We start from the raw sequence: 21,027 nt of genomic DNA, 5'->3' as shown, positions 1-21,027 counted from the left end.
CGAAAAGATGATGATCGAATGCTGCACAACAAGACGCTAACAACAGGCTTCTCACACCATAACCACTGGCTCTTACCATATATACCCAAAAGAAAGCAACCGTCACCCAGTCATGCGTGGAAGATATTCGAAGCAAAGTGGAAAAGGCCGCGTGGTCAATTCCTTGCACTGATTTATCTAAATCACCACGGGTGTAATCGATAATTATTTTTCTCTCCATCAAAATGTGACCGCCGCGCCAGCGGCTCGATCAATCCCGCTACCTTGCGCTCAGCCGCGGAACACCATGCACTTAACCAACTTAACCATCAGCAGTAGGTATACGTGTCGTAGGTCTCGAGACACAAAACATTCAACCCGGGAAGCCGGTGGAAACTAATGCTTTGGATGTTAAAGAAAAAAAAATTGCGCACAACACGTGCAAGCACCAATGTAAAGCTCTCGGAAGCGTTCCATGTTCTAAAGTACGTGAAATTGGCTGCAGGCAAAGTGGCACTGCGTTACTTACCATAAAAGCTGAGGAGGAATGAACTCCCACGTTGTTCTATATGGCATCCAGCATCCTCAAGTCCGCAGCTGTCCTGCGGACGCAGGGAGTCCAATTAAGATGCAGGCTACAGCTGCAGCAGGTTGCGTCCATGTCGCCCTTCGATGGGATATGCATCGATACGCCACCGATTCGCTGTAGTACTGAGGAGAGGCTGCAGCTTCAGAACCCCACACCGCAACAGTGGGAAGCCTCGCTGTCCAGCGAAGGCCTGGACGACCGATTGTCGACCGGGCATACGCGTTGCAGACCCGTGTAGCTTGGACTAACACAGCACTCACTGGCGGCGTCCACGGCGGCGACAGCATGGCTCCTGTAGAACGTTCGATGCCCCTGCCTCGCCCGCCTACCAAATTGGCGATGAACTACAGCAGCGATTCTAATAAGCCAATCCCCCAATGTGGGTATGTGCCATGTTTTGCAAGGCCAACAACTACCACAGTGCGTCGTTGATGGGTTCTCGCCGAGGGTTTGTGGAAGCCGGGGACTTCTAGGCTGTAAAACAGTGAAGCAGCTCCTCTCGCCACTGGGAAGTGCTGGCATGGCCTCTCCTGATGCGCTGTTCGAAGGCGCCACCGTCGACAGATACGAATGAATACTGGACGGACGCTGAAAAGCGCGAGCCTGAGTCCTCACGCGACGAAAGCCAAAAGAACATGTGGCTAGGGTGCCGGCTTTCTTCCTTTCTTCTTTCACTCCCTCTTTTATCCCTTCCCAATTGCGGCGCGGTTCAGGTAGAGTGTACTAGAATGTTCTAGTTCAGGTGTCCGCCGATATGTGAGGCAGATACTGCGTCATTTCCTTTCCCCAAAAAACGCGCGGTACTCAAGTTGCAGTCGTAGTTCGTCGGCACATAGTTCTCGACAAATCCGATGCCACGAACACCAGCATAGCTTCCGCGCCGAACGGGCTGCAAGCCGCAAGCTTCGTGGTGAACGCGCTTTGGATGTGCGCTGCGTTGTTCACCGCTCACCACGCGATTCCTGCGCGCCCGCACCGCACCGCCCCACTGCACCCGAACGAGATATGCCAGACGCGTCACTTGCTTTCTTTAAAATCAATTTTAATTTCATTTTCCTTACGGCCCTGTTCGGGTGTCCACAGAGATATATGTGAGATAGACCTCACTTCCTTTCCTTAAAACCAATTTTCATTTCATTGCCCGGTCCGGGCTGACCATAATAATAATTGGTTTTTGGCGGGAAAAGGAAATGGCGCAGTATCTGTGTTATATATCGTTGGGCACCTGAACCACGCCGTAAGGGAAGGGATAATGGAGGGAGTGAAAGAACAAAGAAAGAAAGAGGTGCCCGTAGTGGAGGGCTATGGAATAATTTCGACCACCTGGGGATCTTTAACCTACGTGTACTGACATCGCACAGCACACGGGCGCCTTAGCGTTTTTCTTCCATAAAAAACGCAGCCGCCGTGGTCGGGTTCGAACCCGGGAACTCCGGATCAGTAGCCACGAGCACCCTATAACCACTGATCCACCACGGCGGATCCGGGTTGTTCACCGAAATATGTGGCATTGGATTGGAAAACATTTAATTCGTCAGAAAAGGCAGAATGCAGATGAAATATGTGACAGGCGTCCCTTCCTTTCCTGGATGGACGGATACGGCTGAACCCTTTAAATCGGGCGGTGGCTCAAGCCACCTAGCCATGACTCGTGAAATTTTACTCGTCTTGATCTTAGCCACCAATCATATAACCTTTGCTTGGTTACTTCTACTCGCTTAAAATCTAGCTACTTTCCCTTCACTGTCCTTAAACCCCAATACCTTGGATAAATCAGCCCCGTTGCTTTCCACTGTAGGGTGAAGTCCTTGTGCTGCCGTCGTGCGCTATCTGCTGGGGCAGTGGCGTATTAAAAACCAGCGCTAAAAAACACAGACATCTAGAGGACGAGACGAGGGACATGGAAGCGCCTTCCGTGTCTCTCGTCTCGTCCCCTGTCTGTGTTTTTAGCGCTGGTTTTTAATAAGATGGATCACCACCAACTCGCCCAATCCTCAGTTCTTCTGCAGTGGCGTACGTTGCGAGGAGGAGAAATTTTTCTCTCACGGCCAACAACACCGGCTATTCTGCGACACAAGCTCTTTAACGCTGTCGCGTTAAAAGCAATTTTACCCTCACATACTAAACCCACCGCGGTGGGCCGGCCCATTCGACATTAGGCCGCTTGGCTACTGATCTGGAGTTCCCGGGTTCGAACTGACAACGGCGGCTGCGTTTCGATGGTCGCCCGTGTGCTATGCGATGTCAGTGCACGTTAAATCGAAATCACGGTGATTGAAATTATTCCGGAGCCCTCCACTATATATATGGCACAGCACGTACCTCTTTCTTCTTTCACTCGATCCCTCCTTTATCCCATTCCTTACAGCACGGTTCAGGTGTTGGCCCATACATGAGACAGATATTGCGCCGTTTCCTTTCCCAAAGAACTAATTTTCATTCTCCCTCACATACTGAGGGAGAGAGCTGCTGCTTGCAGACAAGCGTTTTGTCAGCAGCAGTGCCTTGCATTCGTCAGCACACGATCTCGCTCCTCCTCGCCATCAATCCCTCCACCTCCGCTCTCCTCCGCCGCATGCCGAGAGCGACTCGTTTTAATGGTCATAGTCACTTTTTAACCACCCACCGCGGATACAACTCAAGAACTAAATGGCTTTCCCAGTCAAAGCGGCCCCTTCCAGCCAACAGCGTCGGCCGATTCTCATGACCCTACTAGAGTGGCGTACAATATGCAGGGAGTGGCAGATGAAAGGGGATAGTCCTGAGCTCCCTCTCACCAGCAGGGTCATAACAATTGGCCAAGGCCATTGGCTGGAAGGGAATCTTTTGAAGGGAAAAAGACATTCTGTTTTGATTGAGGCAAAATTCAAAAGGTGCCGTGTGCTGTGCGATGTCAGTGCACGTTGAAGATCCAAATGTGGTGAAAAATCCCTGAATGGCACGGAAATGTGAAATTAACAGTGAAGTTAGGGGGGGGGGCCCTTGCATGGGTGGGGGTACTTGTTCGGAATTTTACGATATATCAGATGTCCCAAGGGGTGAAAATCATAACTGGTCGAACTGGCTTGTGGAACTATTCACAGTTGAGAATTATGTTCCATAAACAAGTTCAATCAGTTATGAATATTCATCAGGGAAGGATGACCCTATACAATGGCATCCAATGGATGACTGCAGGACAAAGCTGCATTGTCCAGGCTTTATATTTGCAGCTTGCCTTGCAAGTTCTGCATCAAGCAAGGCCAGCAGTCATGACGACATTTCGACAACAGAACCTGCCTTTGTCAGGGCATGGCGAAGACAAGTCTGCTGTTCAAAATGTTGCCTAGCAAGCCTTGTTCACTTTTGTGTTGTCAACGATCCCACCTTTCTGCCTTCTCTCTACTGTGGATTTCACAAATGCTTGACAAGGAAGTTTCGTAGCTACCCTCATTCTTTCTGACTTGTGCCTCATTCCATGTGCACTTTTCTCTTTAGATACGTGTTAGACTAGCTTTCAATCAAGGTGACATCCTAGTCGCAATCGAGAGGAAGAAATGGGGAAATGCGAAGGCAAGATAACTGCTGGTCCTTAAGGGTAACGGAGTGGATTCCAAGAGGAGGTAAGTGTAGTAGGGGGCAGCAGAAGTAAGCAGAAGAATAGAGTAAATTGCTGGGCTAGTTGGTTCATAATGCACAGATGGTGGAACCAGCAAAAATTCTGTCGCAGGACAAGAACAAGGAGGCACAAACACAACACTGCTGGAGTTGCAAGTCCAGCGGTGTTGTGTGTGTGCCTTCTTGTTCTTGTCCTACGGCAGTTTCGCTGGTTCCACCATCTGAGATCAAGAAATTTGTGAGTATATGCTGGGCGCAGCTGGCATAGGACAGGGTTAAGTGGAGAGACATGGGATAGGCCTATGCCCTGCAGTGGGCATAGTCAGGCTGATGATGATGAATATGATAATGCATTAGGCTGTTGCCCAATCACACAAAACAGCGATTACAGAAATCCTAGTGCCCAGTGCTTCTACTACACAGCTCGAGTGATTTCACAATGAACTTATTCACATCAATCACTATGTTTAACGATCAAGAGATCAGACTATAGTGTTCAGTGTCATTAAATGCAAAACAGACGCATGAAATCTATCACGAGGAACTTTGAGCACGTGAAAGAAAAATGAATTTTGAACATGACATAATCGCTGCTCATATTTGCTTGCAAAAAGATATGCAGTTTTCATAAACAAGCCCTCAAATGAAATAAACATGTAGATATACGTTTATTGCAACTACACAAAAGAGCCATAGCTCCAAACAAAGTGTCAAGTACACTCCACATATCACAGGGGGCCCATAAAATGGGTCCTGTCCACAAAAACATGAATGACAAACATGCGAATAAATATATAAATAAATAAGAAAAATGGCATAAACTGCCATTTTATACCTAGCATACTCATGTGTGGCATAGAAGCCGTCCCATGTTAACTTCAAATGCTCTTCTGACAGCCCACAGAGAGGTAGTGCTCTGTGTTGACAAGTTTAATAAAACCTGGTAGCGCAACAATACCACTTGTCGAAGACACTGGCTTTTATGGTGTCAAAGGGGCATGTCATGCGTCAAGAGTTGTAGCTAAAATGGGAATATACAGATGCACATGTAAAAAGGTGCAGAGTGTTTGGCTACTGGAAAAAATAGCGCCGCAGTTATTGCGAGTGGTCAGTGTGGAATAAGTGATCCTCACACAGCATTCGAAAAAAGCCAAGCATGCCACTATCAATTCATTATTAGCCAAAAGTTGCTGCATTTTAGTTATCGTTTCTAGTGTGCAGTTCAAGCTTGTTTCAAATACTGTGTGGGATCAGCTCATGCTTTATGTGTTCATTCATGGATAGATTAACCTGCAACGCCAGACTGATGAGCAAAAGCTACCAACCAATGGCACCATGCAGCTACAAGAATTTGGACCAATAATGAGAGAAAAAGAAAACAAGAGTGCAGGCAAGTGCGCCTTTGTCATAGGTTGTTTGTGTGATATGTCTTCATGTGCTTTCTATCATCACAAAATAAATTATTACGCTACATTTCTGTTTCCCTGCTTCACAAATATGCCTGAACGAACGTCATCACTGGAGGGGTCATTCCACTGCACACAAGATGGAAGCACACACTCGTGCCAGTGTTTATCTCGTTTGTGTTCTCATGGTTGCATGGAGCTGCAGTAACCTTTGGTTGTTGCTCCATCACTCCAGGTTTGCATGTCCACGACTGTATCATCGGGGGCAAAAGTAACAGACCCCCCTCCAACTTCAGGTCCATGCCACTCTGCGTAGGGGTGTCACCTGACAAAGCATTTCTGGTATCGAAAAGGGACCACTGCGCCGATCTTGACACCAGAAGTGTTGGAGGGGGGGGGGGGGGGGTTCTGCAACGTTTGCCCTCGATGGTACATGCCTGAATAAAGCTTGGCACTGTGTTTGATAATGAAAGGTATGAAAATTACTGCAAAAAGATTGTCAAAAACTTCCCCTCTCATAGCTACAGCCGGTGGGTCCCGTACAAATCTGTAAAAATGGCTTAGGCATAGCCTGCGTAACATGAAATAAAAACAGAATAGACAGTTAGAAACAAGAACAGTGGCATGCACGCAAGGTCTCATCACAGCTCCAAGTAGAATGTGCAGGTTTGCCTACATATACACCTCCAAATGTGTAGCCAAAAAAACATTTTGAGGGACAAACTTAGCGAAGAACTTCGGCAAACATGTTATCACAGTTTTCAAGAAAGGAGCAGTGTGAAGGGAGCATGCGTGGACGCAGATGTTTAGTGAGTTGAGGTCAAAGCATTTAAAGAGAGCCAGTCAAAGGCAAAGGACATTTCTGCACATATAGGTGACACTGTAAAAGTGACTTAGACATGGCCTGCATAACATGAAATAAGAACAAAACAAAAACTTGGAAACAGCAACTGTCGCACTCTTTGGAGGCTGTGTCAGAATGTCAGGTGGAAAAAAAAAGGTAAAAACCAGTAGTTATAAAAGAAAGGACTGATTTCAGTGTTCCTGCAAATTGGTGTTTTGTAATGTCCCTGAGACTGCAAAAATAGGATAGGAAAACAAAACAACAAACTGTCACACTCACTGCGTTCAGGTGAAAACAAATGGCAGAAGCTCAGCCTGTTCTACCTGCGCTTGAAGCCGCTTTTTACACACCCATGTAGGCAACTGCCCAGTCAATAAAGGCCATTTCGAACTAGCAAAAACATAACCAACTGGAATGTGACGGCTTTCGATTGGTTTCCTATCTGTTCCAAGTGCACTTTGGCTGGTCAAAGAACAGCAACTGGAACTGAACAAAATGTAACTGGAATTATTGGAATCCCACTGGTTCCAACTAGCTTCGAATTGCATTTTTGCCAATCCATAATCATCAATTGTAACTGTCCAAAACACAGTTGAAACCACTGGTGCCAATTGGTGCCCAATGGTACTTGTGCGTTGACCAACTGCATTTGGTCTTTTTTTAACTGGCGCTGCACATTGGTTAAGCAGGAACCCTCGAAAGGACTGTGTCATGTCTAGGAAAGAGATTATGGGCTGCTCTGCATGGGCATGGGCATGGGCGGGGTTCCCTCTTCTTCCTGGCGCATCTCGATGGTGACGGGGCCATACGGCTCTTCCTGGTTCAGATGCACCATGCCACGCTTGTGCAGCCCTGCAAAGGGTACCACAGGCTGTCAAAGCAACACCCGCCGGTCACACCTCCCTGCCCGACACCACCAAACACCCACTGTTAGCAAGAATTTCACAGAAACAACCAGCAGCACTGGCCTTGACATCAAGGGTGCACTTATCAGAACATGGCACACATAGTGGGCCACTTTAAAGGGACCAACGAGGACAACGTTGGTTTGGGTTGACAGATTGCCATACTCTGACAATGACTAGTTTAAGCGAAAACAGAGCTTTTATAAGCTGGAAAAGTTATAAAAATGAAGTACAGGTACAGTTGAGTCTGCGGATATGTCGAATTCAGAAGTGTCGAATTATTGCTTATATTAAACACACACATTATCACTTTAAAAATCCTGAGAGAAAGTATAGGAAAGTCGCGCAATATACTGAACTGCAATTTCACAGGTACCTGAGATAACGGACAGCAAGCTGTGCCCCTGCAAGTGGTACTTCCCCTAAAGACACTCTTCGCTCACGTTTCGTCTGTGTAGACGGGTTGGCTGTGCAGCCATGGGCACCAGTTTGCAGCGCTAACACGTATGTATGGTTTCTTTGAGGGTGGCCTTTTCCTCGCCACATCGTTGTCAAGTGGTGAAGCTAACCTAGCTAAGTAAAGCCGAGCGGCAGCTCTCGCCTGGCAAGCTTCGCTTGCTCCTCTGTCAAAGGAATTGCAGAAACCAAATACACCTTAACCTTAATGAGATTATAGTGCACTAGAAACAGCCTAATGAAAAACTAAAGCCAACACCACTAATGAAAGACTAAAAAAGAAAGGCATAATTTTGGCCTAACAACTGCAGACTGGCTGATAAACCAAGACAGAAGCTTTGATTGCCGGAAAAACAGCATGTCACCTTTCAACACTGTTTTTGCACCACTCAGAGACTTGCTAAGCCAGACCTAATTTTCCCTTGGTTCGACTTTTGTTATTTGTTTTATCTTTCCAAACAAAAGAGAAGCCAAGGATACCATTTTATGAGCGCAAACAAGGGTACTCGACACCTCAGCTGATAAAAAGAGAAAACTTCAGGCAATTGCCACACAGCAGTGTCATGTTGGAAGAGGTGCCAACCTATGCAGCCGAACACCTTGATTAATTATTTTTGGCCGTAAAATTAAATAGCATGTACTGAAATCTTTGAGCCTATTTTCCATCAGTCTTCACTTTTTGGGAAAACAGAACTGTTAGGAAAACTATTATTTCCAAACTGGTTTGTGGAAAGTTGCTTTCAAGGTGGTTTCTAGGCTGAAATTTTGTCGGGAACAAGAAGAGGTACTTTTCAGATTCATAAATCTTTTCTAACACAAAAATTTATCAGGTGTCTGACGTATAACGACAACAAAAAAAGTCTAAGGACTATTACAATACTTCCAAATGGGGAATTTGAGCCCAGCTCTGTCTGCTTGGGTGCCACAAATGGCACGTCCCTTTCGGCGATGCCTAGCTTGTGCTTCGGTGGCGCGAATGGCAGCGTCTTCTTGTCGGTAGCGATGGTCTGCATTGGCGGCGCGACCGGCAGAATTACCACGCCAGTGGCACTTAGCTGCTGCTTCAGTGGCGCTGAGCCTCTGCTCGACCAACTCGTTTAACAGCAGCGACAGATGAAGCATATCCAAGGCTGCGTTGCTCATTTTTCAAAGAACTGGCTGAGACTATTAAGGCAAAAGCCCTACTTGCCCAATTGAGTGAAAGCCCGTCCATGTGAGTGATAAAACTGACGGTATCAGAAAAGATCTGGGGTCTGTCTACTTCCTTCGATGAAGCCTGACCAAAAACCGCATAACATCATGCAACATGCTCACACGCTCTTAAACAGGCAACTCCAAAACTTCTACATGCAGGTGTCAGCGCTGAGAGAGGGAGGCTGCATCACAGCATGCATTAAGCGGTGCCTCCCTCCCCTTCTATTCTTGAGAGGGCTCGAACCTTCTCGAACTTCTGTCCATGCACGCTGTTTCGCCAAGGTCGCGGAGAAAGCGCCTCTTAGCACTCCCCTCGCACTTTGTTACACCTTCGACGCCAATGTGGCTCAATCCATGGACGGCTGTCTAAGAGCTGCACTCTCTAAAAAAACTTTGTTTTATGTTGAATAGGTTTCCACAGAAATGAGATGCAAAAACATGTGACTGGCCTCATCCTGCACTCTAAACCACCTAGAAGGTATCTATCTAATCACAAACATTTAGATATCTTCATTACTTTTGAAATGAAATTTTTCCTAGCATGACTCACCTAATTGCTCTAAATGACAGCTACAAGTTTTCTTCTGCTCGTGCCATAGTAATAAAATTTAGAATATAGGCTAATGACAAGAAGCTAAACCATCCTTGGAAGTTTTATGAGAATTGGCACAGCGGTTCAAACGTTGACTCTTCCGGGAGAGAAGAGGCAAGGAGAGTAGGGAGAATTGAGAGACATACGCAGCAGCGAGCCAAAGCATGAGGCCACTGCCCGCCGGTTGAAGACCTCCGGTGTGACCAGCTGTACCAGGGTGCACATTCCGTGTTCATCACACAGCTGCTGCAGTCGCAGCCACACTACCAGGAGCCTTCCTTGCTGTGCGGCTGAAACAGTCACATTGGTTTTGAATGAACTGAAAAATAAGGAATGGGGATTAGTGAATCCCTGGGAGCATCCTTCAGCCAGCCATCAAGGCCGATGCTATAGTGCAAACGAGTCTGACGTTGCTCTTTGACTGGGTTGGTATTTATTTGAAGTGGAATAAAATTGAACAAAAATTGAAGGGAAACACTTGAGCTCCGCAGTAAGGGTATAACATGATAGCATTAATGAGTTATTGCCCATTCATGCAGAAATGGTCACTCTCGACTTTACATCCATAGCGCGCGCCCTGGGAGCCCTCGTACCCCTTCTGGCACAGTGGTGCCGTGGTGATGATCCACTGCCCTGCGGTGGCAGGTGCTGCCACCAGTGAGGCTTTTGCCACCCAAGTTGCTCTTCCCATGCAACAACTCACAAAAAATCATCAATTTATTTGGCCCCTGCCATGGTGGTCAGTTTGCTCGCAATCCGGTGAGCGGGTTGTGATGATGCCACATGGTCATGTGACACAGGTGGCCCACCTAGGCTGCTTCTCTGGGGATTTTTGCTCACAATGCCATTGCCACTGGATTTTATGCACAACGAGAGCCTTAACACTATCAGTTGGCAACAACAACCCATACACCCATAGAATGCTCCGCTAACTAATAAAAGCAGTAACTAAGTCCAGGCTTTTAACATTTCATTCTATTGGTCAAAGCTGAAAAATTTCTTGCCTTCATAAGATGATAAATTGGTAGAGAGAGAACAAGTGGATGGGTTTCTTGATAACACAAAGTGAACATGGGAGGGGGGGGGCTCAGGGTGCTTAGCCAACGTTCAGAGAAGAGAGCTCAAGTACTGATTAGCAGAGTGCCTGTCTATGGCTCTTAGTATGCCCCGTTACATTTTTCTCTACAATGAACATGAACCAATTTGCCCAAATTTCCGCTTTAGTCTTCGCTGAACTCAGTTCCACAGACCAGATGTTGCAACTGGGTTTACAACACTTATACTGAGGCACTGGTCAGCCTCGTCGCGAAGACACAGAACGGTTCTGTGAGTATGATGAATGAAGGGAAGAGGATGCGGCTGAGTGCCTGCTTTACATCCGCATGAGAACACGGTACACAAAGAACATCACAGAAGCTCCTTAAGGTCAGGGGCACCCTTGCATTTTCCCCTCCCAGACAGCAGGGAAAGAATCACCTTCTTCTGGGGGCTCAGCTGGCACCAGGGGGCTCACAGGGGGCACACTGGAGGGAGAGAGAGCACAGCACTGCCTCAACACACGTGCAATTGAGTGCTTCACCTGCCTGTGCAGCCGACACACATGAAGGGAGCTTCCCCAATGCAGGATAGTTCTACTCATATGTAATTAAAAACACCAACTGTATGGCATCATGTTTGTAGAGGACATTGCCCTTAGCTAACATAGGCGTCCAGCATCCTTGTGCCATGACCTGCATATATAATTCCCAATAAACATTAAAACTCCCATGGACGTCCGCACAATGTCCACGGGAGTTCCAAAGCCCACTGGGTTGTTTATTTGCTGGAATGTAGCATAGGCGGGAGTAGGACGGCTTGCTGCTCCTTAGGGGCTGGGATGTTTGGCTCTTGGCGAATGTGGCGAGGGCTCCTTGCCACAGGGGGCATTTGCTAAAGCATAGTTACGTCTCTTGTCTGAATCTTTCCTCTCACAACTCAACTCTCCCCTGTTTGCACTTGGCAGTGAATGTGGCTCAGCTGAAGCCAGTGAAAAGGAAAGTGCACAAGCCCGTGCACTTACCTTTTCATATTCTCTTTCTGCAACAACAACAATAAAGGGTATGCTCAGTTCAGTTCCTCCGGCTCTGCTAATTCAGTACAAAGGAAACAGCCAGGTACTGTATCTGTACACTTATGCACATTTATCAACTGTAAGTTATTTAATGGAGTAACCTGTGGGTTATTTAAGAAAGTAGACTGAATGGACCAGACTGCACCCCTAGATGAAGTAGACAAACTGGCATTTGGCACAGCTGTGTAATGTAACGGCTGTGTAAGGGGCAATGCCTCCCTCCCAACTGGCTCCTCCAACAGTGTGCCATAAATCCACCCCTGATCTGTATATAATATGACATCAGCCAAATGAACTGAATTTCCTAGTGCTGTGCACACTCAAGAAAGTTCACTTTTGTTTCGACGTAATAATACATAACGGTGCAGACAGAAAGGAACATGTCAAACATAAGCACTCCACTTCAGAGAAGAGAACAGGCTCAGACTCTGTTTTGCCTGCTTGTTATTAGCCGACCACTTACGCTTCTTCGATTTCCTCCTTTAACATGGGCAACTCTGGCTGTGGCTCCTCAGGAAGTGGTAGCTGTTCTTCTAGCACCGGCATCAGCTGTTCCGCCCCCATGGTCCCTGCACAATGACGACATCTCAGTAGCAGGCCCAGGGACATTGCTGGTGTACTGCTCAAAGCAGAAGCAGCTAAGCACTTCAGCAGGCAAGAACTTCATCTTATCATGCCTATAACAAATTTGATGGACAATAATTTGACCTGTTTTTTATTTCGTTGGATGATTCGGTAACTTCTAAGCCTAAAGAGCACTGGTTTTGAAGAAGTTGTTCACTTCATCCAAACCAGATGGCGCCACTACCACTGGAGTTATCATTGCATCTGCATTTGGGTACACTGAATAATGCAACGTAAAACATAATGCCCTGCAAAATGCTTGTGTTTACTGTGTGCAAACGTACATTCGCTGTTCTAGAACTCTGTTAGCTGCTAAAGCGTCATGATAATGTGCAATGCCTGGCAGTGTGACTCCACTCATCATGTGCACGGATGGTCAGCAGCCATCGACGCGCCACTACATCGCTGTGTTTGACAAGCCAGATGGCTTTTTGGCATTCCTCAGGTTTTCTATAGCCGTGGTGCTGTGGCTGTGCACTGAGCGCGTAAGTTAACTGGCAAGGTAGTGTTCAGGAGTCAACAGGCATGCGTGCGCTTTGCACCATGGCTAGCCTCCGACAACTTCATCTGCGAAGTCTCCCAAGAGAATGTTGCAGGTGGCAAGTCGTCACGGTGTCTTGATAGTTTAGCACAGCAGTGAGTGCGCATCATGCAGCGAGTAAGTGCATACCACAAAACTTCCTCTCCACTCCTTTTTTCCTCAAAATAAATATAAAATATCATGTTGTGAAAACAACGTACCTATCTTTTAATCCCCATCGACAATCGGTGGCTGCAGCGGCTACCATCTGTCATCTCAAAGCCATGCGCTGTTGCGTATTTTATTTTTTTTAAGCACACCTCTGGCCTTTTTAGTGCACAAAAGAGTATGCGAAATATTGTTTTTATTTACTGAATACACTGAGTGAATGAAGCAGATTTTGTTTACTTCTTTACTCTCGCATCTGATGTGCAACTAAAAAGCGTGGCTGAATTTTTATTCAGCCGCGTTCTATTTCTCAGCAAAGAGCAATAATGCCAATGCACATTTCACTGCAGCAACTGCAATGCACTCACATCCTGCCGCCATTCACAGTAGCAACCGAACTGACATCTGCTTCCATTGTTTCGACCAATCAGGTGAGGCCGAAAATGACTGTTTCGATTATGACACAAACTCGGAATAAGGGCCCTGCTCCCAGGCTTCCTCCGTGCTTCTTTGCTAGCTCGCTCCTCTCAATCTTGTGCCACATTTACACGATTGTAAGTTGACCTATTTTTCAAATTTTGAAAATCCGATGTGGGGGGGTCGACTTAAAATTGAAACCAAAGCATGGCACCATAAATAAAAATGAGACAAACGAGATATCAGGCATGCTACAGCGTGGATGCATTTTTGCTGTGCGGCTCCGTCGCATTGCTCTTGGTGCTGGCCTTGAGCAGCTGCTATGTCAACGTGCAGAACCGGCATCCCCACCTTGCGTGAGGCGGCCGATGGTGGCTGTTGATAAGCAGCAAACCTGCACCAGCCCACTCCCCACACATGGCCGCAGATTGCATCTGCTGATAAGCAGTGGCGGCCCATTAACGCATTTGCTTTCTACTCTTTCTTTTTATTTTCAACCACGCACTCAGTGCTCAAGGGAGTGTCGATAGTTGATAGAAGGGCTGCTGTTCCAATCGCGGCGGCACCCCCACTCGGAACCGAAGTGGCGCTGGGGAGTGTCAGTAGCCAACAGAAGAGCCGATGCCACTGGCGCGTAGTTTTCTTTTGGCTCTGACACATTTCATTGCTGTTGGCCGCGTTTCACAAGTCTTTAAGGTAGTGCGTCGTCATTCGTCATTTGTGCTCCGGGTCCAGCAAGTGACCAGCACTCGTTCACAGCTACATTCAAGATGGCTGTCATTCTTTATGCCGAAGAAATGAACTGTGTGCTGGACCACAAGTTCGACGTACGTAACGGGTGATACAGGTGTGGCAGCTGCAGCGAGGCAAAATTTGCAGCTGTTCTATGCGATGTCGTGATGTGGCTGTTTGCGAAGTGTGGGTTCACTGCAAGACGATGTTAGAACGACGAGGTGTGGGACCGCAGTAGCGATCACGATGGCAGTGCTAGCGAGGACGATGGCACAAGTGTGGACGAGTAGCCCAGTGACTAATACATTTTCGTTTTGGAATGTACCCACAGGTGCTCCTGCACGTGGCAGCCAATAGCAGCTGGTGATAAGCGGAGACTGCAGGATAGTGCTATCACGTTCTATTGTTAAAGGCCAAGTGTAAACGGCCTCTGCAAGTTTTTTTCTTCAGAAAAGTGATGTGGGGGGGTTGACTAACATTCAAGTCGACTTACAATTGTGTAAATACGGTAGCTCATAGATGCCGGATAATTTCCTTTTTTGATTAGTTTACATGATTGAATTGACAATGACAGTACGGGTATCAACAGATGTCCTCCCAGCACCGTTGCACAAGCATCTGACACACTGCATAGCAAATGGAGCCACTCACCTCTTCTGGCGATGTCTGGCTCCTCTTCTTCCAGTGTCCCCATCACCAGTGGGGTCATACTGCCAGCAAGCAAAGGCATGGAGCAACCAGATCAACAATACACAAAGCTCTGCAGAGGTACACCTACCCCTGTACAATTGTCATCACTACTCCTCCCTGCACTATGCTTTTCTGTCTCCTTATGGGAAATAAAAGTCCCATGGATGTCCTGTGGACATTTAGGACATCTGCAGAACGTCCAAGGGAATTTCAGTCTAATGGCATGTTTGCATAACAACTGTTGTTACAATCCCAGTCTTTCCAGGCTTTACTGCTCCATTTCTTGCCAATTTCCAATGTTTCTGTATTTCTAAACACTATATTTAGAATTGTGCTTCTTAGTTTTTTCGGAGTCTGTCAATTTAGTTCCTTTCTCTGCATTGATTTTTTTTCTTTTCTCTCGTTCTTTTGCAAATAAGATGGGTGTCGTGAGTTTGCCACACTGCACCTTCTCCTTTATGATGTAATCTAATGTTTTTTGTTTTGCATGGTGACATGGTCATGCCAACATAGTACCCCTGTGTGGGTGCTAGACGTATTGCATGAATGAATCAATCAAACAAGCAAATAAACAAATGGCAGAGCACTCACGATGTCCTGGCCATCAGCTGCCCCTCGCTGCCTGCACACAAGGGACAGATTGAAGGCTTTGCAAAACCACTTCCACAGCAGCAACAGCATACAGTGCAAGCACATTGCACTGTTTTAGATGTCATGTGGGAAACCAACCAGCGCCCTACCATCTCAACAGAGATGATGCAGCAATGTTTCCAGTGGTATGCACACACTAGATGCTCCCAGCTGACGGTAGAAAAGTGTGAACATGATTTCAAAACAACATGCAGCCTGAACAGAAGGTGTGGCATGCAATGAGGCCCACACCAGTGGTAAAGCTTGATAAGGAGCCGGCCTCGCAAAATAAGGCCACAGTCAGAAGGCTTATATCTAACAATCTACGATCAGCACAGTGAAAATTTCAGTCCTTGACTTTTGTCGATGTGCTATTAAACTATGAAATTTTCTCTACATTTAGCAATGAAAGTTAATGAGGGTTTATTGTAATCTTATATTTAAGCTAGGCAATGCTGGGTTCGCTCAGCACTTTGAGTCGGCAACAGTGTTGCATTTCTTAAGTTACTCTCTCTGCATTGCAATATGAACCATGGAAAGGAAAATGAAAGGTGCAACGTTAAGGGACAAGAAAAGGGCAGGGTGGGTCAGGGAACCAATGCAGGTCAATGGCATCCTAGTTGAAATCGAGCAGAAGAAATGGTCTTGGGCAGGGAATGTAATGCGAAGTCATTAAGTGTAATAATAATAATTAATAATAATAATTGGTATTTGGGGAAAGGAAATGGCGCAGTATCTGTCTCATATATCATTGGACACCTGAACCACACCGTAAGGAAAGGGATAAAGGAGGGAGTGAAAGAATAAAGGAAGAAGAGGTGCCGTAGTGGAGGTCTCCGGAATAATTTCGTGCACTTGGGGATCTTGGGGGACCACTGGGGGAACGTGCACTGAAATCGCACGGCACACGGGCGCCTTAGCGTTTTTCCTCCATAAAAACGCAGCTGCCGCGGTCGGGTTCAAACCCGGGAACTCAGATTGGATTCTAAGAGAAGGCAAGCGTAGTAGGAAATGGCAGAAAGTTAGGTGGGCGGATTTGATTAAGAAGTTTGCAGGCACAGGGTGGGCGCAGCTGGCAAAGGACAGGGTTAATTGGAGAGACATGGGAGAGGAATTTGCCCTGCAGTGAGCGTAGTCCGGCTGATGATGAATGATAATAAGTGATGAGTAGACAAGACGGTTCTTAAAAACAGCAAATAGAAATCTAAACAGGAACTCGGCTGCACAGTCAAAGGAAGTGGTTAATGTAATGCAAGATGACATCATAAATATTATTGACAACACACTTGCATGCATGCCGTCTGCCTAAATTTAAACTTTAAAGGAGTATAGACACCTAACTTTTGGGAGCGTGTTTTCTTGTTTGTAAAGAGGCATAACGAATTATTATATACGGATTACCATGTGGTATTTTCCTATGACCGGTAAATAATTTATAATCGAATTTCTTTCTCATGCTGTTTAGGTTTTGGTTTCAACGGCCGAGCAATGGCTGTGATGTTAAAGAGAGGTTATAGGTCAAATGAGGCATGAAAAAGTGCAATATAATTAGTGCTTCTACATTCGTTGTCATTCCGGCTCTTGAGGACGGTTGGCTTCAGCACTGCAGTGAATTAAAATGATGAAGCAGTGATTATATCAGTTTTTTCCATGCCACACGTGACCTATGCCTCTCTGACGTCACAGCCATCGTTCAACTGTTGGAACTGAAACCAAAACAACATGACATGAAAAATTTGTTTGTAAATTACTTAGCAGCTGTAGGCAAATACCACATGGTGATTCATGTGGTATTCATGTATTTTCTTCTCTGCATCACTGCAGAGAAGAAAACATGCAACCAAAATAAGGTGCCTATACTCCTTTAAGCGATGAAATGATTCATGCAATGTCTAAGGTTGCTGAAAATAGGCAATTTTTCCAGTCAACAAATGCGAACTGAGCGTCAATACATGGGTCATGTTTGTGATGTCATAAAAGAAAGTTTGTGAGTGGAAATTGCTGCATTTGGCTTATGAGGTGGAAAGTTTAGAGTTTATTTTTAGATATATACACAGTGGTGCACAGGAATAAAATTCAACATAAATAGCCAGGAAAGCTAGAGAGGAGAACCTTTGGAAAATGTTTGGAAGAAAGTCTTAAAAAGAATTTTTATTAATAAAGTCACATTTGTGCCATTGGTTTCTCTTAACAAAAGAATTCAATAAGGGTCAAATTATCATCTTGCCTATCAGAGACATTGAGTCATAAGGTTTTGAACTTGACATTTCAGAAACAGGAATACTAATTTTTCTTCCCTTTTCTGTAGTGGCAACTTCAAAATGCTTGTCCTGCGTGCCTCAAGTGTCTCGTCTTTCTTTTTTCGCTGTCCTTCCATCAAACACTCAGAGTTGCCTGCTAAAGCTACACAAATAGCTTGACCAAAAATGCAGTGGAGTGTGCCAAGGTGTACACTGCGGCACATGTGTCGGAGTGACAACATGGGTTTCTCCAAGGTCCGCGCATTTTTAGGCAGCCATGGTGAGGGCCACCGATTTCAGAGATACTGAACCCAATCTTGGCAACTGCCATGGGAGCTCAAAAGTGTTTGCAAGCATATATAATAAGCAGCAGCACTTGCACTTGCAAGCAGTGATATTGCAGAACCCGTGGCGCTCCCGGCCACTACGATGTAAACTGGTGCAACAAATAAGCAGGGGCAGATTTATTGAAAAGGAGCACAGAGTGAGGACGGGTCGGCAAAGAGAGATGGCACTGTGCTTGCATCATCTCTCTTCATCTTGCCATCTTTGCACTGTCCCCTTCTGGTACGTTGAACGAAGTAGGCTGCAGCAGTACCCAGGGGGCAGATTTAAAAGGGGCTGCGAGGGGAAAGCCACCCCATCCTCGGTGAAAGATTTTTAGCGGGGAAGCTGCTAATGCCGCCAGTTCTCTTAACCAAACGAAAATAAAAAAGGAAAACACTGCACAAATGAGACCGCTGCACCCTCTACAAGTTGTCCATTAATCTACCTCCACAACTAAGGTGAATAAGACTTCATTAATCAAGGACCAGCGAAAAACTATCAGCCAGCAGTGCAGCCCCTCTCACCTGTGGTGTCCTCCTGTAGCAGTGAGGGCCTTCTGGCCACCTCCAGGCTGCTACCCTCTTCGGCTGGCTCCTACAGGGATGCCATGGACAAGTGAACACTTATACATGCAACAGTTGCGGCGCAACCTCACCAATGTCTCAGCCAAGCTACACAAAACTACACACAAATCATGCATACACATGCTTTCTTCAAATGACCATAGTATAGGTATGCCTGCAGCATACCTATACTCCACGATAGCTTCTTCTGGCAATGCAGCAGAAGCTATGGAACCAAAACATGGTCCTCCTCATTGCACAGTGCAGTATAGTTCCCGTTTGCAGTTACTTGGTTTCTCTGAAAACATAGCATAGTGTCAATACTTATTATTTTAGGTGTGTGTGTCTAATACAACTGGCAACTTTCAATCTGAAAAAAAATAAATAAAAACGTTATCTTGATTACAACAAATTTGCTAGACACATCTAGTTACAAAAGGCTCTCACAGATGGCGCCAGCTGCTGCAGTGACACACTGAAGTTACCGCATGGAGAACAACGTGCTAGGCGGCCAGGTGCACCGTTGTGCAGCAGCCAAACTATTTGGCGGTATTACATAGTTACAGACACCCTGCCCCCAAAATGTTCCCTACATTGCCAAGACAGGCTGTTGCAAAGTATAGTGAACTGCAGAGATCTGCAGTTCACTACACTCTGCAACACATTTTTTTGGCAATGTAGAGAACATTTCAGGGGCAGAGAGTCCGTAACTGTGTCATTGTAGATGCACTCAAAATGTTGTGTTTTCTGCAGACTATAACTGTATGAAACAGCTTGTCCTCAGAGGTTGTATTCATATTGTGTAATGAAAGTTTTGCTCGTTCTTTGCAATATTCATGTTTCATTTTGTACATGCTGACCAATACTGGTTGCTGCGTGCAATTGTGCTGCACTGTTTATTGTTAGCAGTTGTTCGCAAACACTGTAATGCAAAGCCTGGTGCTGTGGTATAAATTGATAAATGAACGAAAATAAATAGAAACCTCGAAACAGGTGCACCTCGGAAAGTGAACATGGTGAACATCTAATGGATGTTGTTAGCAGGATTCAGCCACCTCCTACACGCATATTAATTTGCAGGCAAAAGATACTGGATCTCCATCATTATGCCCATTTGCACTGCTGTTCTGCAATCTGTACTTGACTAGGTGGGAACAGTGCTTATAGACATTGTAGCCACTTGGTCTGGTCAAGAGCTCTGATATCTTGATGATTTTTAATTCACGTCCACGAAGACAGCGTGATGAAGGACGTCATTCATGACATTTCGGACCAGTTTAGAAAGCCAACTTCATCCTCGAATTTACTCACAAGGTTACGAAAGGTAGAGTTGCCCAGTGCCTCAACACTTCCACTAGAGACAGGTCACACTTACGTTGCTGCTGCAAATGGGTGGAACCGGAAAAAATACCCCATGAGAGAACCCCCCATATAGAGTTTCGGACACATTTGGAAGCAGTGCTTGTTAGGACGAAAAGCACTGGATCCTCATGACCCAGGTCATTCAGCGAGAGACTTTAGACAGGGGTCAAGACAGAGACAGGTCGGCATTACGCCTTCTGCTCTGCTTGTGCTCCTTCACTAGTTTTACCCAGTTTGCTCACGCTTGCACTGGTGACCACTCTTAGACTGTGCTCTGTAGAGATTATCAAGATACAGTTGAATCCTGCTACAACGAAATCGACAGGACGCGCGAGAAATTTCGTTGTCGCGAAATTTTGCTGTCGAGAAATTAACCAAAATTGCAAGACAATAACTCCAGCAAAACATAGTTTTATTGCCAGAAATCTGTGAGCTTAGCCTGCTTGTGTTTCGCTGGCAGCAGCGGCATCACGCGACTCTCGCACTCTGTTAACAGCGATGTCGCAACGTCGTCATCGTGTGTGCCAAGGAATTTTCTAATAACGTCGAAGGCATCCAGTACCTGTGATGAGGCTTCCGGGGCAGGTAAATCTTGAGCGGAGTCGTCTTCAGGATCAGACGGCTCTTCCGGCTCGTGAACACTTTTGATGATGTCTTCATCGCTTCGTTCCTCATGGGCAATCACGTCGGCATCAGCATCGAGACAATTGTCCAGCGCTATGTCAGCAGGAACGTTTCCAGCTTCCTGGAGTGATTTCCAAGCAACGTCAATCCCCGGAGTCCATGACGATGGTACACTTTCCGCGGCTGCAGTCGTGCTGGTCGCCTTGCTGTCGACAAACCCAGCGCGCTTGAAGCAGTTGCGGATCACGCTGCACCGTGTTGCTCTCCATGCTGCAGCCATCATTTCTAAAACCATGAAAAGATCGACTTTCATCTCCCTACTAGTGTCGGTGTTCAAGAGAAGCCTCTGGATCAACCTCTCCTGGAAGGAAGACTTCATGCTCTGGATGATGCCTTGGTCCAGGGGTTGAACGACTGAGGTACAGTTCGGCGAGAAGAACTTCAGCTCCACACTTGAC

General features: G+C 46.2%; 2 protein-coding genes across 2 annotated transcripts in view; both read right to left on the bottom strand.

The window, feature by feature from the left end:
- Window positions 1–5,972: 5,972 nt before the first annotated feature.
- Window positions 5,973–15,094, bottom strand: LOC144101321 (uncharacterized). Its single transcript, XM_077634423.1, has 5 exons — window positions 14,785–15,094; window positions 12,136–12,241; window positions 11,039–11,085; window positions 9,709–9,852; window positions 5,973–7,267 (listed from the first exon to the last, which is right to left on the bottom strand). Exons 1-5 carry the CDS (start codon window positions 14,861–14,863, stop codon window positions 7,143–7,145), a joined length of 501 nt encoding a protein of 166 aa, XP_077490549.1. The 5' UTR covers window positions 14,864–15,094; the 3' UTR covers window positions 5,973–7,142.
- Window positions 15,095–15,410: 316 nt separating this feature from the next.
- The window catches only part of LOC144102302 (uncharacterized), a 52,834-nt gene continuing 47,217 nt past the window's right edge, over window positions 15,411–21,027 (bottom strand). The window contains exons 14-15 of the mRNA XM_077635605.1: window positions 18,545–18,614; window positions 15,411–15,445 (exon numbers count right to left, since the gene is read on the bottom strand). Of these exons, the coding sequence (XP_077491731.1) occupies window positions 15,411–15,445; window positions 18,545–18,614 (105 nt within the window). The remainder of the gene's footprint in view (window positions 15,446–18,544; window positions 18,615–21,027) is intronic.

This window comes from Amblyomma americanum, chromosome 8 (genome assembly GCF_052857255.1).
Source record: "Amblyomma americanum isolate KBUSLIRL-KWMA chromosome 8, ASM5285725v1, whole genome shotgun sequence".
Classification (NCBI taxonomy): Eukaryota; Metazoa; Arthropoda; class Arachnida; order Ixodida; family Ixodidae; genus Amblyomma; species Amblyomma americanum.
Note: the sequence above shows the minus strand (reverse complement) of the source record. Positions and strands in the feature narration are given on the sequence as shown.

Coding starts and splice junctions, on each gene's coding strand:
- LOC144101321 (XM_077634423.1), bottom strand. CDS start 14,863: ATGCCTTTGCTTGCTGGCAGTATGACCCCACTGGTGATGGGGACACTG. Junction 12,242..14,784: donor GCCAGACATCGCCAGAAGAG/GTGAGTGGCTCC, acceptor GTCATTGTGCAG/GGACCATGGGGGCGGAACAG. Junction 11,086..12,135: donor AAGGAGGAAATCGAAGAAGC/GTAAGTGGTCGG, acceptor CTCTCCCTCCAG/TGTGCCCCCTGTGAGCCCCC.